Raw genomic sequence first — 15310 nt, forward strand, 5'->3', positions numbered from 1 at the left:
CCATTTCTATCCTCGAGCACCACGGATGGCCTTAATCAAGGCACGTCAAGGCATCGAGAATCGCGCCCGCGGGTTGCAAATAGATGCAATAGGTGCCTTCCTTCTCATCCTCAAAACACTCAAATAGCGAAGTCATGAAGGGACTGGTGCCTCTAGCCAAGCACACCTCTCCAGAATGTTCAACTTTACCTTTACAATATCTTGTGTGGCTCTGGCGTTGGCGAGTGGGTCATTTGCTGCCAATGCCAAACGTGGTCTCGCGTTTGCTGATTCCGACAATACTGGCGACATCACAGTCGCTAAAAATACCCAGGTCTCTTGGGTATATGACTGGGGCAGTACCGCTCCAAACTATCTGAAAAATACAGGCATTACCTATATCCCTATGCAATGGGGTGAAGGCAATGTCAAGAATTTCATGGCTGCAGTGCAGGCTCAAGGAGCGAAGACCGTCTTAGTAGGTTGTTCTATTTGAGAGAAGGCGTCTCACTCAGTTGAACTTCTACTAGGGTTTTAACGAACCTGATCTTAGTTCACAGTCGAATATTGAACCTATGGCTGCTGCATCAACATGGATGCAGTACATCCAACCTCTGAAGGCAAATGGCGTCCGACTCGGTAGCCCCGCTGTGTCCAATGCCCCATCAGGAACTCCCTGGTTATCTCAATTCTTCGGAAATTGCACTGGATGCACGATCGATTTCGTAGCTCTTCATTGGTACGGTGATGGTCTCGACAATTTTAAAAATTATGTCGAGTCGTTCCATGAGAAATTCTCATCGCCATTGTGGGTCACGGAGTTTGCATCTACTTCTTCAAATGTTACCGGTGAGTATCCATCATCTCGGACGCATCTGCGCCCTCTGCAGCTCTCTCCACCTTCTATTGATGGCACTCACTTCCTACGTTTGTAGAGGTGGAAGACTTCTGCACCGGTGCAATAGCTTATCTGGATGGTTTGGATTGGATTGAAGGGTATGCCTGGTTTGCATTCTACGTAAGTATCATCGGGCACGCCTTCCGCAGAACATGAGCTGATGGTACTATGATCATTGCAGCGCCAGGAGTCAGGTTCCTACTACAGTAAGAGGATTCTTTTCAGCGGCTCGTGTCCCAGTTGCGTAACTTATGTGTCACCACAGACCTTCTTGGCGCTAGTGGCCAGCCTAACGCACTCGGAGACATCTACCTTGGCACCAACTAAGGATTTACAGATTTGCGAAAGAGTCGAGAAATAACTGTTATATACATACTTCCAACAAGTCGGTACATACTAGCGCTCGAAATTGTCTGACATAGAACTTGAACACAGACAAGCATCGCATCAAATAAGCCGCCTCAACTTGTCTTCTACGAGAGAAACCTAAGCTCAAGCTCCCATGATTCGGATTGTGGCGGTCCGAATCCTAGGCTTGTGATTCTCGAGTGGCGTGTTGTTGTCTATCAGTCAATCCTTCTTTCGACACTCAAAGCTGCATGACATTAGACTATACATTCGGTAATCTGCATAGCGAGCGCGATGCCAACGGTGGTACGAGTTGTTGACTTGAATGAGGGCCAATGCAATCAGTATCATAGGACCCTGCATCATGATACTGACTCTGCGCCTCTTGCCGGTAATTCGGGTTCATTTACGTCACCGGTCGCAGGTGAAATCTGCTACGTAGCCGCGTTCGACAACTACCTACGGGTTTGACGTGTACCTTGTCCTTTTACCGTCACAAGTTCAACCTGAACTTCCATCTTCTGGCCCAGAATGACAGTAACGACCATAGCTTTTCCAGACAAGGTCAACTACAATATCCAATCCATCGCTGTTCCTGGCACCAAACGCCCTGGTCAAACTGGTGCGTCCCACATACTCATCCGCGGACGTTTCATTAACATCGAAGTACTTTCATCAAAGCCCACTATCGGAATGGTGAGTCCTATCTAGTACAGGAATTGAGAACCACATAATTTATAATTACTCATTTTGTTTCGTCACATTTCAGCAATTTATGGTCTTGTGGACGTCAACGCCCTGCCAACACTTCCTGATATTTTTGACAACGGTTACAACATCAATCCGGACTCTAGACTCCTCGGTCACCGTCCGTTAGTATCAACCAATCCGCTCAAATTCGGCCCTTATGTGTGGCAGACGTACAAGCAGGTGGATGGTCGCAGGCGTCGCATCGGCAGTGCTCTGCACAGGTTATTCTCACGAGGTGAACTTCAGGGCGAGGACCTCGAAACCGTTGGTATATGGGCACAGAACAGGCCAGGTATATATGTCATTTCTCACTACGAGATCAGTTCTCATCATTGACTGCAGAATGGCAACTTGTTGAATTTGCTCTGCACGCGTATAACAAAGTTGGGGTTGGTCTCTACGATACCCTTGGCAAGGATTCTGTAGGCAAGTAGATTTCTTTGAGCCATCTCCTATCGTGCTGATGACTTCGCCACAGAATATATGTATGTGATACGGTCGCTATCTCGTTAAACCCCTTAACATCTGCGGTTGTCTAGTATCAATCATGCGCATCTTAGCATCATCTTCACCACGGCTGATCATATACCTGCGCTATTGAAACTAGCTCCTAAAGTCAAAGTCTTGAAAATGATCGTGTCCTTTGACGGTTTGAGTCCAGACGCCCACAAAGCCTTTGTGGCTTGGGGGGAGACCGTCGGTGTGCAGGTTAAAGAATTTTCAGATCGTGAGTATCTCAGCCTGGCTTCTACAGCACCTGCTTACATGCATCGTAGTTGAAAAGTATGGTGAAGAGCACTTGATACCGACATTACCCGTTTCAGCCGACACTGTCGCATCACTATGCTATACTTCAGTGCGTGACTTTCGTATTCCATTTTGAATATTATCAACTGGGGATCTTCAGGGCACCACGAGCCAACCCAAAGGTGCGGGGCATCCATTTGCTGACCTTCTGACTCTTAAGTTTTTGCTCATCAGGTGTAATACTTACTCACGGGAATCTCGCATCGTCCGCATATTCCAACATGTTTGGTATGGACTATCCTCAAAATAACAGTGTTCTCTCTTACTTGCCGTTGGCTCATATCTATGAGGTTTGTTTGTATCTTGCTTACCTCGTCTTCTATACCAACGTCCTTGCAGCGTGTTGTCGAACTCACAACCATAGCCATCGGTGGATGCATCGGATTTTCCACTGGCGATCCCCTGCGTCTCCTTGAGGATGCGCAGATGCTGAAGCCTCACTTCTTCCCAGCTGTACCTCGTGTATTGAACAGAGTCTATCAGTCTGCCATGGCTGCTGGCAATGTCCCTGGACTGAAGGGCGCTCTCTTCCGGGCAGCTGTGCGGTCGAAACTCGACCAGTATCATACCACGGGTGTCAGCACTCATCCATTCTGGGATGCACTTGTCTTCCGGAAGGTATGTTTTCATTGACCCTCTTGCATTCCTATTCACAACTCAATGTCTCATTCGAAGATTCGTGCTGTGCTTGGCGGAAACTTGCTCCTTGTTAGCACTGGCTCTGCACCTATCAGCGCCGAGGTCATCGATTTCCTGAAGATTGCACTCTTCTGCGAAGTTACAGAAGGTACGGTCCCTTCATCTTCGATTGTTAATTGCCATCTGAAGGATGGGTCAGGTTACGGAATGACCGAGAACTGTGGTGTCTGTACACATACGATCAAGGCGGACCCTGACTGTGGAGGAACCATTGGTCCTCCCCAGCCCGTGAACGAATTGAAATTGGTCGACGTGACTTCCATGAACTACACGGCCGAGGACAAGCCCAACCCTCGAGGCGAACTCTGTGTCCGCGGTCCCAATTGTTTCTCCAGATATTACAAGGGTGAGGTCGTATTCGAATGAGTGTATTGGTGTTAAGCGCCCACCATAATGACAGACGAGAAAAATACCCGTGAGACCTTGAACGACGGTTGGATCCATACCGGCGATGTTGCTGAGGTTGACGCGCAAGGTCGATTCAAGATCATTGACCGTGTCAAAGTCAGTTTCCTCTCATATCACCCACACCCTGACTTCATTTTGTATTCCGCAGAATATTATGAAACTGTCACAAGGCGAATACGTTGCTCTCGAGAAAGTCGAGAACATGTATGCGGCATGCCCACTCGTGCAGCAGATCTTTGTCCATGGCGATTCTATGCAATCGTACCTGCTGGCTGTGCTCGTCCCGGAGCCAGAGGCCCTGGCTCCATTAGTGTCCACGGTTCTCGGCGAGAAGGTTACAGGTGATAACATTCCAGCACTGGAGAAAGCTATCAAGGACCCCCGAGTCGTAGCTCAGGTCCTTACTGTTCTAAACAAAGAGGCGGTGAAAAATCGCCTGACTGGGTAGGTGGACTTGGGATCTCTTGTCAAAGCGTTCTGACCGTCTTCAACAGATTTGAGACGATCAAGCGTATCCACATTAGCTTGCATCCGTTTTCCATCGAGGATAATACCTTGACTCCGACCCTAAAGCTCCGCCGCAAGGACGCATATGCGAAATATACAGCGGAGTTGCAGGCCCTGTATGCACTTGGAGAGCCAAACAGCAGCTCCAGTAAGCTTTAGGTGAAGTGCCTAAGCACCTCCTTTAATCCATCTATCTATTGTTTACTGGTCGATATACGATTATGGTTTATGTATTTGGTTACACAATCAGGGAATCTCCTCGAATATATTCGGTTTCTGTTTTACGATATGGGAAGTGCCCCTATAAGAAACAGCGATAAAATGAACTTGTAACTAACAGTAACGAAAGATACGGATATGAACGAGGATTGAAATAGTACGGATAGCCGTGATGGTGTCGTGATATGATGCCTGTGGAGATATAGAATGTGGTTCCTTATTGCCTCTGCGATAGCTCTTCTATTGGAAATAGACTGCGTTCAACCGATCGTCTTAGCACTGTGCTGCTCGATCTTGCGCGACATCGTCGTGCCCAGGAACGAGACCGTTACCATAATAGCAACCCACAGGTATCCACCCAACAGGTTGTACTCAACGGAAATTGCAAACAGGGAGCTAGAAGGACATGAGGGCAATGTTGCGCATGAAGGAGGACAGACACAAACCTGACCAGAAAGGGAGCGAACGATCGCGCGAAACACATCGCAAATTGAACTATACCGTTTGACTGCCCCAGCGATGCGGCATTCGGAGCGTTCTCCTTGGTCAGAATCATGCTGATGCTAGATATCACATGTCAACCACTATGATAAGCCAAAAAATGAACTGACACGTACGAATATGCCAGCGAAGCAACCTTGGTCAACATGAGGACGAAAGCGATACCAACCCATAGGAAAGCGATAGTGGCCGTTCCAAGTTCGCCGGTGGTCTCATCCGAGCCAGCACGAGCGATAAGGTTCAAAATGGGCAAGACGAGGAAGGTATAAGGCCATAAAGCCATGCAGAAGTTATACAATTTCGCAGATTCAAACGTTCGAAGCAGGTAGGACATGATGCAAAGCTGGATAGCAGCAGCAATAGCGCCCGCAGTAGCAAGGGAGTATCCAATTTGCGATGCCTTTCAAGTTGTCAGTTAACCACATCTGTTCAGAGTGTATAGAGCTCACTGAGAATGCCAGACCGCCGGATTCAATTGGCGAGTAGCAGAACAAGACAAATACAACGTCGAAGGATGTGGCAAGATAGCTCAGCGTGAAGCCAGATAATGCCAAAGCGGATATGATTGGTATCGATAATAATTTTGAAACACCGAAAGGCTTGTCAGGAAGGGCCGGCGCAATTATGGCACATTCACCATTGGTGCTTGCAGTAGAAGAGCCGCTTTTCTTGCAAATGCGCTTACTGGGGAGAGTCTAAGATGGGCATGAGATTCTCCTCATAGCACACATCCTAAGGATGGAACGTACTTCTTCAAGGAAAAGGAATCCAAGGAAAACACCAATAATAGCGATCACGGATGCAATGAAGCATGGCAGGAAATAGGGATAATTCTTAAGGAACTGGTACCCAAGTATCTTGGGATATTTTGAGGCTGGGTGAGAGAACGTCCCGCCAATAAGTGGTCTATGAATGTACGCATGATCAGCATCGACATCCTAACTAGGTGCAAATAAGGAGCGCACCCAATGATTGAACCAAGCGGCCAGGTGAGGCCGTATATGGGCAAAGCAACCATCTGGTTTGTGGAATCGGTAATTTCTCCCAAAACCGAATGAATGACAGCGATGTTTCCCGAAAATAGTCCCCCTACAGAATTAGAACTTAGTACAGAGCCAGAGAGATATAGAATGTTCCCACCTAAGCAACGCACCAGCAAGACACTGGCCAGCGATTTGGACAAACCAAACATCAGGGTGGACATGGTAAGGCCAATAATGCCCAAAAATATCACAGGGCGTCGTCCAATAACATCTGGAACAAGGTGTGAGGAAAGACAGATAGAATGCCACAGCGTTAGAAGTACCTGATATCTTAGCCCAATGGTAGATTGAACACAGTTGAGATATAGCAAATATGCTCTCCTGATTATGATCAGTTCGAATAGCGATCAGATGATGAAACCGAAGTATAAGACATACAACCAAGCCGCTGTAAAAGCCTATTTTCGAAGGGTCATCTGTAAGATGGAGATCGCTCATGAATTCGTTGACGTATGGAAAGACCTGGGTGAACGCTATGGGATCGACTAGACGAACTACACAGAGTGCAGCGAGTTGACCCTTGGGTAAAGGAGTGGGCTTGGGTTTCTCAGCAATTTGAGCTTCGGTGGTGTGAGGATTGGAAGTGCGGAGGAGTGGACATGTCTCATCATAATTGGTCGTGTCGTTGGCAGGAGGCATGGTTGAAAACGATGACAAAGGCGAGGGAATTCAATTGGAGGAAGATGGTATTTATGCGAGGATGCCAAACAGGTGGCGAGAATTCTGTGGACATCTTTCCATCAGTTGATAAAAACACAATTTACGTGTCTTGTCCATTGGCAGCCCCCTCTTAAAATCCTCAGATCCAGAAGGGGTTTTGAAAGGGTGGTCCTGGGATGACTTGGTTCAAAAATGTAATCCGCATAAAAACCTCACACGGAGTGGCATGACATCTACATGTTGGACATGTATGTCAAATATCTGCTAGCTCTAGAGGAGAGCATTGTCTGCAATGTGATTATGAACACTGGCCCGATGATCCCCGATTTACATCATGTAGGTTAATTTCGCAACTTACCCAAGGCACATAGTGTATTTTGGGCACGGTCTGCACCTTCTAGTTGTCATACGACCTCCCTGTGACATGTACGATATACACACCTTGATGCATTGATGGCCCAACAAAGGAACAAGGCTGCAGAGGATAGTAGAAGACAGTCGGACTCTACGTTACAATCTGATAGTAATACACCAAATACGACCACATAGTGCTATTTCTCCGAGCTTTTACCGACTTTTTGTTGGACACCATATCTCTGCAAATGCACTGAAATGAACGCTCGTTACTCTACTAAGGTAGGGCTCATACAAAACCGACCACGCCAGTAGAGTGACTGCCTAAAATATGCTACACACGCGTATAACATCAAACGTCTTTGTCTGTAGTTTTGTCACGCTTTGTATACTTTGTCACGTGAGGCTACCTTGAGCACACGTGAGAATCGGTTGATGCCGGTGGCTGGGATGATAATAACATACACAAACAAGGAGCTCGTTGTGATAGGTGTTCTTCCCAATTGTTTCCTAGTTGCCTTCATCATCCACTACATTCATCTCCTCTGCTTTATATCTACTCTTACTTGCTTTTAACTTGCTCACCCCAGTCTCTTATCAGCCATGAATTTTAATGTCAATGATAATCCTCTTCTCGTCGCTCCTCGACCAGTTCGAATCACCAGTGCTTACCCGCACCTTGCTCGTTCTACACACTTCAAACTTGTCACTTCTCAAGTTGATAATCTAAAACTGTCCGACGACACTGAAAATATTGACGACCACAAGCAGCCTACCCGTGTTGACTCCTCAGTTTCGTCCGATAAGGATCTCTCCTCTCCGCGAGCATCGCCTCGGTATGTACCTATTTCACGTTTAATCATGGCCGCGTGTGTCTACTGAGCACAAAGTTATCGGCCTTGGCTTATCACCCCATCTCGTTTCATCACTTTTTATATCTCATTGACTCCCCTGCTTCAGGACCAGCCTTCCATCAGAAGCGCTCGAGGAGTTTCTATCAATCTGCATGGGGTGGAAATGTCCATCCTCTCCTGTATTGCGGTCACGTCGCAACGGTGCTGTATCGTTGCCTACCTTTGGCCTCCCATACAGGTCCAGGAGTAGAGTGGATATTATCCACACTAAGGGTGATCTCTCCAGCATCACATTTACCGAGGAGAATGAATGGGTCTCTCGTGCACGCTCTCCTCAAACTCTTTACGAGCGAGACGAGCTTGAGAACCTTGAAATTCAAGACTTCGATACCCAAAGGTGGAATATCGCTAACTCTCTCTGTAAGCGCCAATCGAACTTCACTCAAAATCCGCTTATCAGTATTCTTCGCGTAGCATCTCCAATATCTCGCGCACGCAATCCATTTTTACGCCACCCTTCTTATGATATCGCCCTCTGTGGCATCTCGAATTTCTCCCAACCATCCCCTCCAATCACTCCGGCAACGCCGATGTCTCCTGCAGCTGTCCCGCTTCCTATCCCAACCCCTGATGAGTTAGTCAAGGTTTACTGAACCTCTGGTGTTTATTGCAGTACCTCGTCTCATCGTCCTGTCACTACTCTCTTATATCTGGTATGTCCTTGAATACTTTGAGCTAGGTTTCTTGTCTACGAGCTGGTACTCAGCTTTAGACCAATTCTCCCATTACACTACATATACCACTTTTGACTTGTTGGTCTATTCTTCCACCGCACTACATAATACTCTATTTTGTTTTACTAATTCCATGTTGATGTCCCTGCTCTGGTTCTTTCGCTTCGCATACCTTCATCGCTATGTTGCTTATGCATATCACGAAGGACCACATCCAAGTTTGTCTCCTCTTGCGATATACGCTTCTCATATGTTACCCGATGCTGCGTCTTTGCCTTCTAGGAAGGAACTCCTCATCAAACGGTACAATTGTATTGTATTCTGTTCGAATTCCTGTTGATTTATGTATTGGATTGATAGCCTCCGTATTATGATACTAGAAATGTTGTGTTGTAGAAATAAACAAATTGCCGCTTCGTGCCCATTGTAATTACCTGCACTAGTCTTCCACTTCCTTTCAATTGCTCATCTTTCATGTACGCCGCCGACGTCCCGTGATAATGACGGATACATACTGCAGCTAATTTGCAGTGATGAGAACCTCTTCGGGCTTACATACCAAAAACAAGCTCATATCATGTATTATCAAACGCTCGCACTAGTGGACAATCCAGATTCTGGATCTAATGGGAAGATCAGACGTTAGAGATATTCTGAATTTGTTAAATTTATTCGATACCAAGATCTGTGCACGATAAGTCGTTGGTGTGATGAGGGTGTGTTGAAACAGCATGTCACGGTCGTGGAGGAGAAATCTGCAGTGGCTGTTGCGCATGCTACCACCCGCGGATACTTTTAAGGTGCCGTCCTTACAACTTGAATATGTATATCACGCAATGTTATTCTCCTTGCTTCCGGGTGATGTTGACAATAATAATATTTATTCACGGACAGAATCTATGAAGAGTGGGCTTTGGTGGATGTCAAGGGGCCCCCCATACAGTCGTGCCTGTATTATGTAGAAGAGTCGCTGCAATAGTCGGCCGAGTGCAGTACAATCAAAAGACTTGAAGGTCAAGAATGATTCCGCCATGCGAGACAAGATCTCGCTAATAATAGACGTCTTTAGCCATACCATGTAAGTTATCTGTTGAGGCACACAGGAGGAACTTTCCGATCGCATTGTGGAAGGGTATAGTCTATTGCAGAGCAGTGTAGAGCAGACGATCGGTGAAAGTCGGTGAACTGTAAAACTCAGCTTGGGATAGTCTGCGAAAGTATCACGAAAGAAATGTATTCTCCTGCTTCCATTTGATTCCACTTCGGGACCCTCTAATCTTTACAATGACATCTGTCAGTCTTCATATCCGACCAAGGGCTTATTATATACACTACCTTGTACCTGCGCATTGACTAACCCTTCCCGCGATAGTGTGCACTCCTTCGCTTACACATCGGTTCCATAAATTGCTATCTCCGTTAACCCCACCTGATGGACGCAAAGGTTCAAGGATAAAGCGGGCTCCGCGCTTGTCCCCCAATCCCCTTAGTCAGGAATACAGGATTTCCGTCTTCGTTGATGTAGAAGCAGTCTTCGAGGCGAATACCGACCTGTTCATTACCGTCAACATCGATCTAATCAGACAGGAGCCTCCGTGGCCCCATAGTGCAAATATTCGAATTGCCGTACCTTGCCTTCAATGTATACACCTGGTTCGTTTGAGAAGGCGTTCCCCGTTTGAATGATATCGTCGGTTCCTCCGCGGAGGTATGGAGCTTCATGATCTTCAAGTCCAATTCCTTCAAACGCTCAGTTCCAAGACTACAAGTCTGTGCGTTACTTAGTACTCACCGTGACCCAGTCTATGAGTGAAGTATCCGTGGTACCCGCGCCCGTCAAGCCAATCACGCGCTACCTTGTCTACAGCAGATGTATTCACACCCTCCCGAGCAGCTACGTGCGCCAAGGTCTGGGCGGTATGTACATCATACCAGATCGTAGTGTGTTCCAGTGGAATGGAGCTATCATGTAGCATGAATGTCTATGCAGAATCTCAGCGAACCGGATGGTTTTCACGGCAGAATCATTGACAACTTACTCGTGTAACATCGCTGTTGTATTCGAACAACACGCCACCAGTATCTATGAGAATGAGATCCGCTTTGCCCAGTACGCGGTCGCTCCCGCTTCCATGTGGAAGAGCAGCGTTCTCTACAGTAGACGAGATCAACAAGTCAGTATCCACAGGCACATTTAAATCGAATGGCAATTTTGAAAACATCTTACCGCCAAAAAGTACTAATGCCCATCTTTCCGTCAGACCAGCAACAGCGAGCGACTCATCCACCATCGCTAGAACTTGTGACTCCCGGATCCCGATGTACATCTGAGCTTGTACGGCCCGGATACAAAGAACGGTGACCTTGATGACTGCGGTGAGCTAGTCACATTCAAACGCGAACACATCCGCTGACCTCGTTCGCACATCTCAGAAGGTCCAGTTCTGCTGGAGATTTGCGCGCCCTGAGCTGGGTGACTTCGGGTGGGGCAGACATGACGCGGACGCCAGGGGCCGCCTTCTGGAGACCGTCGACAATAAAATACCTCATCATACCGTCAACGTAGATGGGCCCTTCGAGGGTGGAAAGCACATCCAGCGCGACGGTATACGGGTCTTCGTCTTCTGCCCAAGAGATGTACGAAACATCAATTCCAGGCACTGGCAAAAGTCTGGCGCGCGTTTCCTCAAACGCTGGTGTAACGACAGTGATCTTGGCTACGATGCTGGCCTCCTTCAGTGTAGGAAATATGACCAGTAGTAATGGTCTTTCTGAAAGGTGCCATGACGCCTCAGAAATGTTGCCAAAGTACTGCGCGTTTGCGCCAGGCTCTACGACATATGCTGACGCGCCATTGTCATACAATATCTTCGCCAAGTTCTCTTGGCGTTGAAGAAATTCTGAACCATTTATGCGCTGCGCATCGGCACAGTGACTTGCCAGGCCTGCCCAGGGATCATAGTCGACTGAATAGGATTCGGGGCTGATATCAGTGAAAAACTGCAAGTAGAAGATCGTTGCACATATGGCAAGACTGAAGAAAAGCCTCCACTAAGGTAGATTATGACGTCCAAATGAAAGTCTAGCAGTGTGAGCAGCTCACCTCTCGGCTCCGTGTCACTTTGGGTGTGACAAAAGTTTGAGTAATCTCCTTCCCAGAAACGGAGGTGTCGACTTTGCCCATCTCTCAATGTTCGCTAGGCAAGACAAGATCTAGTGACTCACCATGACTGGCAGGCTTCATATTAGCGACAACTTGGCGGTACCGAGTCTACTGACTGCTTCTGGGCGGTGGCAGTGCACAACTTCAACTTGAAGTCTAAGGAGTCCGGAACAACCGAAAAAGTTTCACAAACTTCACACTTTAACGTTTCGACAACTCCTACTTTGACATGGAGGACACGGAAATTTTGCTCGCATTGGTTTGCAGCCTACTTACCGTTCCAGCGCCAGAAATGGATGTCCTTCTCGACGTGCTCTTGTCGTGTGATGGAGATGTTCATTCCACTGCCAAACTGCTTAATTCTGGCCATGAGACCAGCTCTAAGCCAGTGAGCAGCGCCCAAAAAAGAAAGGATCATTCTGTGGATCTGCAGGGCTGGTTAAATACAGGCAATCTAAAAGCCGAGAACACGGTTTCTGACAGTCCTCCTCGAAAGAAACGCGACCTCAAGGACTCCAGTGTCTCTCCTGTTAAAGCAGTCATCAAGGATACCACTGTACGCAGCAGTTCTCCGACCAAATCCAAAGTAGACTTGATGTCCATTCTACGCCAACCACCCTCGAGTGCGCGGTCTGTACCGCGTCTCCTTCCCCTGACATTGACGAATCCCTCAATGGTGGCTCAGCACACACCTTGCACGATGCATCTATCTGTATTACCACCAGAGCTTGCATGCAAACTATTCTACACCATGCTCGATCTATCGCAATCTTGGAATAGGAACAAATGGTGGCTATTTGATCGTGTCGTTGAGAGCCCTCACCGCACATCATTCTATGCTCGAAAGACAGATGGTGTGGAGTCTAATGATTCATGGCAGGAGGCCGCGCAGTATTGGTGAGATAAAAGAGTGTTGTATATTCTTGAAACATACCTAATGTGCTAAAGGTACAATGGTCGACCAACAGACTCACCTGAAGTCTTTCCTGATGTGATGGAGGAAGCCTGCGTGTATGTAGAAAATATTGTCAACAAGGAGATGCAGAGGCGATCCCGCCTCCCACTTGAATGGGCAGGTAGGGGCTCCGAAGGTCAAATGTGGCGTGCCAATGTAGCCGCATCAAATTGTTATGAAGGCACAAAGGACAGCGTTGGATTCCACTCAGACCACTTGACGTATCTAGGACCTTACCCAACTATTGCCTCACTGAGTCTCGGTGAGCAGCCTTTAACCCACTGTCCCGTGTAGTCATACCACACCGTTCACAGGGACGGTGAGAATCTTTCGTCTTCGGGAGGTCGTACCAAGTGAAGAGATCCACTCACGGAAGGCACAAACGTTCAACATTCCTCTTCCCCATAATTCTGTAAGTCTCCGCGCCGCAATGTAGAGTTAGACTAAAATCTGGTTCCAGTTAATCGTCATGCACGCCAGCACTCAGGAAAATTTCAAGCATTCAGTTCCTCCTCAACCCACGCTTGACCTGTATCGACCTCTTTTCCCTCACCCTTCTCGCCTGGAATATCCACCGGAACCATCCAATTGTCGCATCAATATAACCTTCCGGTTCTATCGACCAGACTTCAGGCCGCAAAGCATCCCGCGTTGTAATTGTGATGTACCAACGATTTTGCGTCCAGACATGAAAAATAGACAAGACGGTCAGACGGATAAATACTGGTGGACATGCTACGCTGGTGCACAGAATGAAGGAAAAGGGTGCTCGTTCTGGCGTGTCATGGACATAAAGGCCGAGGGTCGAGGGCCGACCATTTCTGATGTAGGGATCAATGAATCGTAACGTGAATCATGCCACGGATGTGCTGAAGCTTCTGCGATTGCACGTATACAACAGGTCTGGTACGTCACTTCTCATTGCATCATTCCTTCAACAGTTGTGTCGACAAGGATTGAAAATACAACAGTGGTGATGGACATTTCGGGAACAACAGGTTAAATGCGTTACTAGATTACGCTGGGTGTCACGCCAACTTAGCTGAAAGTCTTCGAGTTTCCCCCGTGGCTTCGAGCGGCGAACTTGGAGCGACCATCAGTACAAGCATGTGGTAATGATGATGGGTTCGATCGTGACCCGGCAATATCAAAATTCCAAGAGAACTCGCTAGCCGTATGCTCCAGTAACCTCATCGAATGACATTCAGACTATTGCCCGCAGATATAAAACTTCAAGAGAACTCCATGGCGGCATATTCCGATAACCTCCACACGATTATCATTGACACGGCATGCCGCAGGATAATACATAAATCAATCTTGACATCCCCATGGGTCATAGCTTGCTTGAAGACGAGCGCATGAAACCATTTACAGAGTACTATTGTCGTATGACAGCCACCCAACGCACGCGTGAACACCTTCACACTCCCTCTGTTGTTTAGGTGGCAGAATTAGAATCACGCGGTTTCAATCAAGTTTCATCCCACAGCTGTGGATTTCATCCTCTAGACCATCGGTCAATCAGAACGTAAAGCAGCACGCGGCGTGGTCGAGGCACATCCTACAAGGTAAGTCTATGAGGGAAGGTCTTGACCATCCTTGCCCAGCCCTGCCAATTGAACTCCCGCGCTCAAATGCAATTGAATTCGTTCACGTTACCACTGGCTTTCCTGGAAGACGGTTTGACATGGTGCGACCAATCTTTATCAGGACTTCATCTCCGCTTCACCGCCATATTAATACACTCTGATTGGCACTTGTCTATTCACAGGATATACACGTCTCAAGAGTCTGAGTCTGAACTTACCAGAGATATGGTGGGCTCGGACGAAGATCGAGCACACGGACGGCGCAAGATGCAGCTGGATGCAGTGTCGAGTTGCCAGCCTTGTTGTAGCGGAGCCGCCAAGTCTGGAATAGAAAAGCCTGATTTGCCCCGCGCTGGAACACTTTCGGCGGGTTCATCGTGCCTCACCGCAGTTTGTCTTTCATGTCACGACTTCCCATGGCACCTGCTAGACTCTTCGAGTTTTCTCGAATCAGTAAATATGATGGGAACTCTGTTCATTCAAGAATAGAACGCGACAACAGGCGGCAACGTGTTTCGATGGTTTTCTGAGCCTTGGAAGGCGCCCCTCGTTTCAGGGTACAAGTTTCTATGAACCTCTGCCTGCCTATTCTGTAAGTGGTCTCCGCCCGGATGTCGGTTATAGATTCCTGGGTTTGCGGCGCCGTATATTACTTTGCGGAGTTGTTCTATTTGTCACTGAGTGAATTCTCTGGTATCTAATTTCGATGGCCCTTCCGCAACCATGCTTCTGCGCTAGTCCAATTGCAGAGCCTATTGCTCTATCCCATTTTAAAAACTAGTTCCTGGGGTTGAGATAGCTCTGCTCCACAGCCACAGTCATCATCTGTCGTAAAAGAA

At 47.6% G+C, this 15310-nt stretch overlaps 7 protein-coding genes across 7 annotated transcripts; 5 read left to right on the top strand and 2 right to left on the bottom strand.

The window, feature by feature from the left end:
* The first annotated feature begins 67 nt into the window (after positions 1–67).
* DEU56DRAFT_62595 (uncharacterized protein) lies at positions 68–1316 on the top strand. Its single transcript, XM_041347023.1, has 5 exons — positions 68–457; positions 510–828; positions 915–997; positions 1059–1083; positions 1143–1316. The coding sequence occupies exons 1-5, from the start codon at positions 176–178 to the stop codon at positions 1202–1204; spliced, it is 771 nt and encodes a 256-aa protein (XP_041212559.1). The 5' UTR covers positions 68–175; the 3' UTR covers positions 1205–1316.
* Positions 1317–1574: 258 nt separating this feature from the next.
* On the top strand, positions 1575–4690 carry DEU56DRAFT_781949 (long-chain-fatty-acid-CoA ligase). Its single transcript, XM_041352076.1, has 15 exons — positions 1575–1847; positions 1907–1921; positions 1995–2267; positions 2318–2401; positions 2454–2460; positions 2515–2702; positions 2752–2831; positions 2883–2904; positions 2957–3072; positions 3122–3400; positions 3458–3569; positions 3621–3827; positions 3882–3985; positions 4038–4333; positions 4384–4690. The coding sequence occupies exons 1-15, from the start codon at positions 1757–1759 to the stop codon at positions 4553–4555; spliced, it is 2046 nt and encodes a 681-aa protein (XP_041212560.1). The 5' UTR covers positions 1575–1756; the 3' UTR covers positions 4556–4690.
* On the bottom strand, positions 4691–7283 carry DEU56DRAFT_781952 (major facilitator superfamily domain-containing protein). The gene is made up of 10 exons (XM_041352077.1): positions 7178–7283; positions 6538–7106; positions 6423–6480; positions 6257–6370; positions 6082–6205; positions 5866–6022; positions 5566–5811; positions 5233–5516; positions 5062–5178; positions 4691–5011 (listed from the first exon to the last, which is right to left on the bottom strand). Exons 2-10 carry the CDS (start codon positions 6796–6798, stop codon positions 4876–4878), a joined length of 1497 nt encoding a protein of 498 aa, XP_041212561.1. The 5' UTR covers positions 6799–7106; positions 7178–7283; the 3' UTR covers positions 4691–4875.
* A 379-nt stretch (positions 7284–7662) lies between these two features.
* On the top strand, positions 7663–9018 carry DEU56DRAFT_62871 (uncharacterized protein). Its single transcript, XM_041347024.1, has 4 exons — positions 7663–8009; positions 8134–8447; positions 8502–8740; positions 8968–9018. Exons 1-3 carry the CDS (start codon positions 7777–7779, stop codon positions 8678–8680), a joined length of 726 nt encoding a protein of 241 aa, XP_041212562.1. The 5' UTR covers positions 7663–7776; the 3' UTR covers positions 8681–8740; positions 8968–9018.
* Positions 9019–10207: 1189 nt separating this feature from the next.
* Positions 10208–11945, bottom strand: DEU56DRAFT_869554 (peptidase M24, structural domain-containing protein; the record flags this gene model as incomplete). The annotated part of the gene is made up of 7 exons (XM_041355565.1): positions 10208–10312; positions 10392–10501; positions 10554–10743; positions 10801–10913; positions 10989–11124; positions 11177–11812; positions 11865–11945. 7 exons carry the CDS (start codon positions 11943–11945, stop codon positions 10208–10210), a joined length of 1371 nt encoding a protein of 456 aa, XP_041212563.1.
* A 211-nt stretch (positions 11946–12156) lies between these two features.
* Positions 12157–12438, top strand: DEU56DRAFT_709403 (uncharacterized protein; the record flags this gene model as incomplete). The annotated part of the gene is made up of 1 exon (XM_041347470.1): positions 12157–12438. A coding segment is annotated over one exon (282 nt), but the record flags the coding sequence as incomplete, so codon positions are not given.
* Positions 12439–12519: 81 nt separating this feature from the next.
* Positions 12520–13726, top strand: DEU56DRAFT_729311 (uncharacterized protein; the record flags this gene model as incomplete). Its single annotated transcript, XM_041348093.1, has 4 exons — positions 12520–12821; positions 12873–13141; positions 13194–13291; positions 13340–13726. The coding sequence occupies 4 exons, from the start codon at positions 12520–12522 to the stop codon at positions 13724–13726; spliced, it is 1056 nt and encodes a 351-aa protein (XP_041212565.1).
* Positions 13727–15310: the final 1584 nt, after the last annotated feature.

This window comes from Suillus clintonianus (genome assembly GCF_016758775.1).
Source record: "Suillus clintonianus strain FC179 chromosome Unknown DEU56scaffold_11, whole genome shotgun sequence".
NCBI lineage: Eukaryota > Fungi > Basidiomycota > Agaricomycetes > Boletales > Suillaceae > Suillus > Suillus clintonianus.

Excerpts from the sequence above, each read along its gene's own strand:
- DEU56DRAFT_781952 (XM_041352077.1), bottom strand. The coding sequence starts at position 6,798 with ATGCCTCCTGCCAACGACACGACCAATTATGATGAGACATGTCCACTC. Across the intron at positions 5,812-5,865 it reads GATTCCTTTTCCTTGAAGAA|ACTCTCCCCAGTAAGCGCAT; the intron begins GTACGTTCCATC and ends TGCCCATCTTAG. Across the intron at positions 5,012-5,061 it reads TTCGCTCCCTTTCTGGTCAG|CTCCCTGTTTGCAATTTCCG; the intron begins GTTTGTGTCTGT and ends ATGTCCTTCTAG.
- DEU56DRAFT_62595 (XM_041347023.1), top strand. The coding sequence starts at position 176 with ATGTTCAACTTTACCTTTACAATATCTTGTGTGGCTCTGGCGTTGGCG. Across the intron at positions 829-914 it reads TACTTCTTCAAATGTTACCG|AGGTGGAAGACTTCTGCACC; the intron begins GTGAGTATCCAT and ends CTACGTTTGTAG. Across the intron at positions 1,084-1,142 it reads GGAGTCAGGTTCCTACTACA|ACCTTCTTGGCGCTAGTGGC; the intron begins GTAAGAGGATTC and ends GTGTCACCACAG.
- DEU56DRAFT_62871 (XM_041347024.1), top strand. The coding sequence starts at position 7,777 with ATGAATTTTAATGTCAATGATAATCCTCTTCTCGTCGCTCCTCGACCA. Across the intron at positions 8,010-8,133 it reads TCTCCGCGAGCATCGCCTCG|GACCAGCCTTCCATCAGAAG; the intron begins GTATGTACCTAT and ends CCCCTGCTTCAG. Across the intron at positions 8,448-8,501 it reads GAATATCGCTAACTCTCTCT|CATCTCCAATATCTCGCGCA; the intron begins GTAAGCGCCAAT and ends TTCTTCGCGTAG.
- DEU56DRAFT_781949 (XM_041352076.1), top strand. The coding sequence starts at position 1,757 with ATGACAGTAACGACCATAGCTTTTCCAGACAAGGTCAACTACAATATC. Across the intron at positions 3,570-3,620 it reads CTTCTGCGAAGTTACAGAAG|GTTACGGAATGACCGAGAAC; the intron begins GTACGGTCCCTT and ends AGGATGGGTCAG. Across the intron at positions 4,334-4,383 it reads GTGAAAAATCGCCTGACTGG|ATTTGAGACGATCAAGCGTA; the intron begins GTAGGTGGACTT and ends CGTCTTCAACAG.